This window comes from Tigriopus californicus, chromosome 5 (assembly GCF_007210705.1).
Source record: "Tigriopus californicus strain San Diego chromosome 5, Tcal_SD_v2.1, whole genome shotgun sequence".
NCBI lineage: Eukaryota > Metazoa > Arthropoda > Copepoda > Harpacticoida > Harpacticidae > Tigriopus > Tigriopus californicus.
The window spans coordinates 14,631,638-14,641,077 of NC_081444.1; the positions used below are offsets into that span (position 1 = coordinate 14,631,638).

General features: G+C 42.7%; 1 protein-coding gene across 1 annotated transcript; it reads left to right on the forward strand.

Annotated features, from left to right (window-relative positions):
• The first annotated feature begins 182 nt into the window (after positions 1 to 182).
• LOC131880257 (uncharacterized) lies at positions 183 to 6,445 on the forward strand. Its single transcript, XM_059226844.1, has 4 exons — positions 183 to 1,373; positions 1,921 to 2,228; positions 3,701 to 4,090; positions 5,133 to 6,445. The coding sequence occupies exons 1-4, from the start codon at positions 883 to 885 to the stop codon at positions 6,257 to 6,259; spliced, it is 2,316 nt and encodes a 771-aa protein (XP_059082827.1). The 5' UTR covers positions 183 to 882; the 3' UTR covers positions 6,260 to 6,445.
• Positions 6,446 to 9,440: the final 2,995 nt, after the last annotated feature.

The following is a 9,440-nucleotide window of genomic DNA, read 5'->3' on the forward strand; positions in this document are numbered from 1 at the left end:
CCCCCCCAAGAAAGTCAACATCATGAAAACGCGGTCCTACATTAAGTACAATGACTCACTTCTCACGGACCCTGTATTGTCGGTTTCTAGCATGAGGTATCCGACCAATCCCTAAGAGTTCTCCGCTATGGTAGAATGCACTCGCTCTCAATTGATCATGTGTGAGTGCATTCACATCTATCTATCCATCCAGCCATCCATCTCTCATGTGGATAAACTCTATTGAAGTTAGTTAGTATGAACACATACAACGTAGAGTGTGAGTAGCAAATGGCAGAAACAACGCGCCCGGTCGACGTGACTGCCATGAGGTATTATCGTTTTGAAAAGCGAGTCCGTCAAGGTGAGCTCAGTCCAGGAGAGGACGAACGACACTGGTAGGTAATTCATCGAGGATCCCCTATCCACCACTATTACGACGATTCCACTCGTCGACAGGGGAAGGCAGAGGCACACCGTTGAATTTCGGAGGGTTCTCGGACGCAGTCATCGTCATCATCGAACCAAACAGTCAGGTATAACGACTCGTTCGAATCGGACCTACCAAGAGTCAGACTGAGCGGGACTGAGAGAGAAAGAGAGCTTCTTTCGGTTGGTCGGCTACCTTCAAGAAGAGCTCCCTGCCTACACCACCACCACCACTACCAATAGCACTAAGAACGAGACCAAGAACAACAGAATGGAAAGGCTCCCCTTGTTACTAGGACGGGGTCGTGCATGAGAGGGACATTTGAACCAACAGATGCAGAACAAAGAATGATAACAAGATCAACCGGATTGCTTCTGTTGAGCATTGACGTGTCTACTACGTCCCGGGAGTGGATTGTGCCTTGTGACGATTAGAGTAACCAGCCAGTGACACAAAGACAGTAGTGGTTCATCATGGAGCTCATTGGCACCAAAGTGACAGCCATGATCCTCTTGGGACTCTTGAAACTGGGCTGTGGGTTATTGCCCATTTTCCTCGTGAAGGTGCTCCATTTCAAGAAGACCTCTACCATGGACAAGTTCATGGGGATCATTCTGTGCATTGGAGGAGGCGTGCTGTTGTCCACTGTGTTCATTCACATGATCCCTGAAGTGCGCGAGTCCTTGGCTCATGCTGGAGATCTCGGCTACATGCCCGATGCCCATTATGCCTTTGCCGAATTGATCATTTGTCTGGGATTCTTCTTGGTGTACGGCGTGGAAGCCTTGGTTCATCGCTTTATTGGGGGACATGGCCACTCCCATGGGGTGACGATGGGGAGCCAAGTGGTCGTGGAGTCAAGGAACTCCATGGAACTCCGTCAAGGCGTGGATAATGGAGGCTTCGAACAAGACCTCTCCAATCTGGGCAGCCCTCAAAAAGGTCACACCAAAGCTGTCAGCGGGTAAGAATGTTTGACGCGGGGAATAGTCATGAATGCAGAGCGCGAGTGCTTTTTTTCCCTCTCAGTTGTGTTTTAATGCCATCCAGGATTTATGTCTCCATGGCAAAATTCGTCACTCCCAACCGAGCTGTATGAGATCCAACAGGTTATTGCATAACGTTGAAATACGGAGAGGCGAGGGCATGGGTTTTCTATTCTATGTAGGGTAGAGGCAGTCATTAAACTTTACCTGCGAAGACATCCGAGCCTTGAGAGCATTACCGAATAACTTTTGTAGAGCGAGGCACCTATGTCGTATACTAGACCCGGCTTTTTACGAACGTCATTCATCAATCATTGCAAGGATTCACTCCTCCTCGATCGGGCTTTTCATCAAAGTAAAAGTTCAACCCGAGCGTTCGAAATTCGATCCCGAAACAACGCGATTCTTGATCTCAAAGGAGTCTGTTGACAATTGGATGATTGATGTGTTTATGACAAAACCATTCTTTTCAATGAACTCCCCGCTCTGGCATTAACAATCAATCCCGTCCATTCCATTTTCCAGAGAGAACAATTCATTACCGACCAATGGGAAGAACGGCAAATCTCCGTTTGTCCAGAATGGCAAACCCAAGAGCTTCCAAACCTCGGGCAATGTCTACAACGTGTCCTCGGCCACTCTGACCAGCTATACGTCCTATTCGGACGGCGATAGTGTGGACACGAGCTTGCCCAGCTACATGCCCCGACCCAATCGGACCTTCAATACCCTGGAGAGTCTGGCCAAGGAGAAGAATATTCTCGTCACGATCAGGAACTTCCTCATTGTCATCGCTCTGTCCATTCATAGTGTTTTCGAAGGCATGGCCATTGGTGAGTTGGACAATTACCCAATTGGCAGCAGACGGGGGCGTAACTTGAGCTGTGGGATTGGGTGACCTTCAGGAACAAAAAGAAGTTATTGCAAAAACGTATTTTTTTTTCTAGCTGCAGGGAGTTTTTGTGGTCATCTAAGTCAAAGAAAATTAAATAATTTTGACTTTTTGTGTTCTGAAAAGATCTTGAAATATCATTTAATACGTGAGATGCGAGCGGTACTAAAAAGCAACATGTTGAAACAAAACAATCATCTATTCAAAAGTTCAAATCATGGAAACTTTGAAACCGAAGTGCGAAAATTTGAGACAAAATAGGGTTCCTTCATTGTTCAATTTGCTTCGCCGAAATATTTGTAGAGAGTACGTGTGTTGGTGTTGATCCACTAGCATAAAATAAGCCAGGTATGGACATTTTTTGACCGAAGTTCAAGGGTTAGCCTTGCCAACTCTAATTCGTTGGCGGATCAAAAAGTTCATACAGAGAGTAGAATCAACGTTAAATAAATATCCTAAGTATTTAACTTGAAGTGCTGAGGATTCCAAAACCATTCGCGGTAAGGCAGCAGCAAACAGCAAACAATGAAAAAGAAAAGTTAAAACGGTTCGTTCAAAAGGTTGACAATAAAATGGCAAAAAAAGGTCACTCCTTGAAAATTTGCTTTTCATGCCTTCGTTTAAGTAGGTATTAGCTTTCTTGGCAAGACTTTTGATTTTATGTCAAGAAACCTGAAACTACAAGTGGAATTATTTTACCAATTCAAGAGCCAGAAAAATGACAAAACACGATGGTTGTTCTTGTTCTTTAAAAACAATCAGCATTAACCACGTGTACGATTTCCTTCGAAGGAGCTGGATTGTGTTTCGCAAAAATACCGTAAGCTTGACATTTTTCAGCCTAATCAAGCTAAAGTTTTCCTGTTTCAAATTTTAGTTGGTTTACATTTTGTTACTTATTTAGCTATTTGTATTTGATTTTGATTAGTCGAAAATGACAGACACAGTCGTTATATGATTGCAGGAACAATAGATCGAACAAAAGTTGAAATTTCAGATCCTTACCCTCTCTGTCTATTGTACTTCACAAATTAGAATTGAAACGTCAAAATGTCCCTTGAAATCAAAATGCCTCGAGTCAAACTTTGTGGGATGTTTGTCAAACTTTAGACTACGTAGATGTTTTCAGAGTGAAATTGCAGATTTAGGGCGTTGTAAAAACGTGTTGTTTCAAAACCTTCAAACAGGGATCATTTGAAGATTGGTTTTGCCAGCGAGGTTCAAAAACACAGAGGGTTGTCTCAGCTAAGTATTGTTCATCTCTGACCATGGGATGGGATGCGAATCCAAACATCCCATCCAAAAACTGAATTGAGCAATAGGTACATTTTCTCAAGAACCGCAGGGAATTCATTTAACGGTGCAAAGCCACAATTTGATCATTCCAATGTTATAAATGTATCCTCATTTCAGGTTTGCAAATGACATCCCCAGATGTTTGGAAGCTCTTCACCGCCGTGTCCATTCATGCTTGGGCAATCTTGTTCTGTATTGGCATGGATATGATTGTGGAAGGCACCAAACGACTCCATATCGTGTTCAATATCGTCATTCTAGCCCTCACCACGCCCCTGGGTATCGTCATTGGCATCTTGGTCACTGAGCATGTCGATGAGAACTCTGGCATTCAAGCTGTTGTGATTGGCGTCCTTCAAGGCCTAGCGGCTGGGACCCTACTGTACGTGAGCTTCTACGAGGTCTTGGAAAGAGACAAATTGGCCAATGCCGGAATGACGGGTCTCCTTGGCTTCTTTTTCATCTTTTTTGGCTTCTCTGTCATGGCTGGACTTCAAGCTGTTGGTGGTAAGTCTACCTTTTTGTTGTTTTGATATTTTCCGAGACATTCAGGAAATGATCTTTTAGCTGATGCTTATCCGGAAATGAGAATGAACTACTCCGATTCGTTGAGTGTCTGCAATCATCTAATTTGGAGGAATATCACCTTCAGTCCATCTCGTGAGATCTGTCTTCATCTTGAGAATGGCATATCAACCGACATGTGGTCTCAAGGTGTCGTTTTTCGAATGTACATAGTACATGATGAGTGGGCAATAAAGCCGACTTTCCGGTCTCTGAATGATCAATGCTGCGATGATTTTTAAGAGATTTTTTGAAAAAGTTCAACCAAGAAAACAACCTTCAGATTTCTGTCATTTTTGTATGATATTTTCCTCTTCTTTGTCACGCATGAATGGTGAAATTAAGAGCGAGCGAACAATCGGATGCCCTGGATTCTTCCAACCTTGAATGAGGAAGAGATTGAAATAGCAAAAATGTGTGTATGCGTACTGTTCTCGGTGTGACGCTCTTTTCTCTCTGGTTGCCATTCTCGTCGGCGAATCTCGCGAACTCTGAGCTCAATGTGTGAAATTGCTTCTCACTCTCAGTGGCGATATTTAACGACGTTGTTTTGGCCAGTTCCTCGTTTCATCACCGGGAAAATCCTTGATGCAGAAAAGCATCATGGTCCAATCTATGTAAAGGTTAAAGCAGACATCATGAGACGGGGATAATCCTACTTTTGTGCTAACGAAACATGCCCCACTTTGAGACATTAGATTGCATGTAGTAGCTAGCTGTCTGTTTCCGAAACATTGACCATACCAAAAATCTTGCCGCCTGAATTCTATCACTGTCAACTTCGTTCCCATTCAAGAAAACAAGCAATCAAAGAGGCCACTAGTGCATTGCTCATCACTGATTTCGTGTAGCATGTGCCGTTACTTGAAAATTCCCACCATTCACTCCTGAAGCATGGAAGGGAGAAAGAACCTTCTTACCACTACTCTGTTGTGGTTACTGCAAACAATCATTGTCAACGGACCAATTTTTCTGTCTTTTATAGGTGGTCATAGCCATGGAGGAGCAGTGGATGGAGGTCATGGTCATTCCCATGGATCAGTCGGATCCCAAGCACACCATGTTGACGATCATCATCAAGATCATGGTGCTCATGGGGACGGCACTCACATCAATCATTTAGAGCAAACGGTCCGGCAAGCCTTGGAGAAGAACGGTGATCATCATGGTCATTCGCATGATCACCAAGACCATGACAAACATCATGAACATGGAGACCATGGTGACCACGATGGCCATCACGGACACTCTCACGAACACCAAGACCACGATGGCCATCATGGGCACGCTCACGAACATCAAGACCACAGTGGTCATCATGGACACTCTCACGATCACCAAGACCACGATGGTCATCATGGGCACTCTCACGATCACCAAGACCACGATGGTCATCATGGGCACTCTCACGATCACCAAGACCACGATGATCATCATGGGCACTCTCACGATCATGATGATGACCTCCATGGTCATTCCCATGACAGCGACGACCAAGATGACCACAATCATGCACCCGAAATCGAGGATCATGATCACCAACACAATGTTGAACTAGAACATGATAACAATGATCATAAAGATATGAAGGCTCATGACCATGAAGGCCAAAAGCATAACCATGAGCATCATACCGAGGACCCTAGTTTCTTGCGCACTCAAATGCAGCTTAATTTGACCAATGAAAGCCAAGAAAGGTCTCTAAATCTAAATAAGAATGTGCCAGTGACAATTTTGAAGAATCACGAGGGTGATCAAAATCACCCTGACCTTCATCACCATAAGCATGATCATATCCATTCGATCGAAGACCATCATTTGAATCATGCCCATTCTAAGAAGTCCAAAGAAGCCTCTGAACACGATGGTAATCATGATCACGACCATAGGGAGCACAAAGTTGACACCAAAGACCATGACCATCAACATCATGACGATCATGACGAACATGTCCACGAGAACGAAGACCATGATCACGGGCACGACATCCAGGATCCCAATACACTTGCTGCCCACACAGCAAGCCACGGAGGGTCTTCAAGCGTGAAAGGGGATATTCATGATGACCATGATCACGAAAGTCAACCGGCGAATTCGCTTAAGACTCGATAGGATCAGCCATGGCTTTTATAATGCCTTTGAACACAAAAATGGCTGTGAAACTGCAGGATTATAATAACTTGATAAGTATCCGAGTATGATGCATACCAAAGTTGCTTTTTTTATTTCCAGTTGATTTGACTATTATCGTGTATATTATCTTGTATCTACATACATAAAACTCAAACCGCAAACATATTTGTTTTGATCATTACGACAATTGATCTTAACTTGAGAATTATGGAACTTTGTAAGAAGGTAGAAAAATTATTTTAGTCATAGCATATTCAGTTAGACTGGACCAAACCCACACGGACTATTTTGACCTGAACAAAACTCAAATTTTCTTTAATTAAAACCATATTTGTCTTTAAATCAAAATATCCTGTCCGTTCCAGAACAAATATTTAGCATAATAATTAACCTGAAATCAAATCATGACTTACCCAGCTTATCTGAACCTCCTTTCACTGTCCTTTGGCATCAGAGACTATCTCGTCAAGGAGTGCAAGGTTTTTTTGAACTGATCTAACAGGTTTAAAAAGACAGACTCGATAAGACAGGCTTGTAAGACGATTTAATCTAATGCATTTTACACTTTGATAGGGAATTCCAGCATTTTTAACTTACATAAGGATCAGTACGAGTTGAAACACTTTAGCTGGATTTGTGGATAAAGCCGTCTCCTCTCCCCACAACTGACGTCAAGTTTTTTTTACATTTTTTCGGATTGATGGATTCCCCAATAAAGATTAAAAGACATGAATTGCCCACAGGATAGTAGGCAAGGTAAAGCACGGTGAAATATCTGATCCTGCAATGAATTATAATGGGCAGATCGAGATAGGTCTTGTACGTAGACCTAAGCAGGCTTGAGCAGATGGCGTTGCATCATCTAATATGTACCGGTAGAATCGTCCAAGGTAGGAGGGTAAAAGATTATATAGGCTAGGAGCTCTATATAAAATGAATGAGGATTTTATGGTTTTGACTAATCACGGACTGCTAGAGATGTGGACTGCGAACAGAATTTTTTTTATCTTCTAAACCGTTCACTTTATTCTAAATGAGCCCATCATACGACCACAAGATCTTGATAAATAGATAAACTTGACCAATTTTGAGCTCAAAACTATGCTTAGGGAACTCAGGAGATATGAGCAAAGTTATGTAGTGAACAGGAAGTAAGTAACTAGTAAAGTCATATGTAATGGTGAGAGATTCTAGTCCCTATCAGTCAAGATGGCGTGCGGCAAGGGTCTGTCCTGAGGCCGTTGTTGTTTCTTGTGTTAATGTGCAACCTGCTTTCGTTTCTCAACATAGACCAGTAGGGCATTGTTGCATATGCAGACGACGTCACGCTTTGGACCATTGGAACCCCGACCGAGGTCATATCTGAGCTGAACCACAAACCCCAACTCTTCATGCAGTATGCAACCAAGAATTCCTTGATGCTCAATGCTTCAAAGATCCAACTGCTATTGGCGGGCAGGGATGGAAGTGAAGTCAGAGGGAACTTTGCTGTAAAAGTGGGCACGTCTGTGGTAGCACCCCCAGACTACATTGGGTTGCTTGGGGGTCAAGATTGACTTCGATTTGAGTTTCACTAACCACACAGAGGGTGTGGTTTTGGATGCTAAGGCCCGTGTTGGAGTAGTCCGACGTTTGGTGTTTCACTTGCCTAGAAGTGATAACCTCAAGCAACTTTCGATTGAATTCTTCTATGGCAGGTTGGGATATACCGCAACAGCTGTGTCTCCCATTAGGTTATAAGATTCCGGTGTGGTCATGACTTTTCAAGGCAAATTTAAGTCACCATCAACTATATGGTAAGGACACTCACAGGGAGAAAGAGATCCGGGCATGTCCCCGTGCTTGATTTACTCTCTACGACGGGCATCTTGTCCTACAACCACCTGGTTATGAGGGCGGTTGCCATCGAGGCATGGAAGGCAAAAAAGCTGAGTTGTGATGGAACCCAAAATCCCTTGGATTCCCTTATCTTTGGGAAGGATCATTTGGGTGATTAAAAGAAGGAGTACAAACCAGGTCTTGCGACCACGGGATCGTTCCCTCCCCCACTTCCCCTGGCGGTGGATTCTTTGGTATACAATATGTATAGGGTTTGGAATGCATCAGAGAGGCTCCAAACAGCCAAGACGATGGGGAATGCCAAGATTGCGGCTACAGCGTTTGCAAGAATATCACCGTTGTAAGACATTTGAACATTCCTTCGCACCCTTTTTATATGTTCTTTTAAATAACAATATTTTATTACAAAGCGATGAATCCATGTAATCTCGACCAATTGAATAACTAAATGCATGTGACAATGCCAAAAAACAGGATACTACTCTTACTACTCACAGACTTCTAGAAACATGGACTGTCAACGTGCCTTCCGCCAAATCGGCTTGTTCTGGGTCATAGCAACTCTGAGCCACTTTTTTGACCAAACCAAAAGCAGACCGTTTTGGCGGGATGCTCATTCACAATCCATATTTCTAGAAGTTCGTGGACTAGTCTGGTCTCATTATAACTACATTGCACTCTTACCTCACACGTTATACCCCCACTGTCATTCTCGTTAAACGTCATACCTGGATTCGGGCATCGTTTGTGAGTGCATTTGAAATCATTTAAAATAATTTTCATATCTTTGTTGATTACGTTTTCAATATATTCCAGCATTTAGCACAGGTCTGCGGTAGGAAACTGTGAAACTACAAATCCAAAGGAAACTCTACTTGAAACCTATCGTTTACTTCAAAAATTGCTCATGGATGGTTCCAAAGCAACAAAAGTCTTAAAAATCTTTGCAATATACGTCTAATTTACCCAAAAAGAGAGTTGAAAGACAGGTTCTTAACTCTTTTTACCTCACCTTTGACAGAAAGCAGGGAGCAAAGCCTCCGTTTAGTAGAATACAGCTGATGCAAAGCATTCAAAAACTGGAATAGCTAGATATTATATAAATATATTATCATTTATTCAACATTATCAACTTTTTTTGCAACAAAAAAAATCATCACCCATTTTTTTTTGTTTTTTTGCGGACTTCCTTACCGCTACCGGGATTGGAATCCCAGCAGTTCAAGACGAGAAGATTATTCATTTACTTTGACTTTTATTTATATATATTATTTGATCGACCAACAAATTAGAATTGGCTGATCTGGCTAATCCTTGAATA

Bases quoted from the DNA above. Each gene is read 5' to 3' on its own strand.
- LOC131880257 (XM_059226844.1), top strand. From the start codon at position 883: ATGGAGCTCATTGGCACCAAAGTGACAGCCATGATCCTCTTGGGACTC. The intron at 2,229-3,700 runs GTGAGTTGGACA...TCCTCATTTCAG, and splicing joins TTTCGAAGGCATGGCCATTG to GTTTGCAAATGACATCCCCA. The intron at 4,091-5,132 runs GTAAGTCTACCT...TGTCTTTTATAG, and splicing joins TGGACTTCAAGCTGTTGGTG to GTGGTCATAGCCATGGAGGA.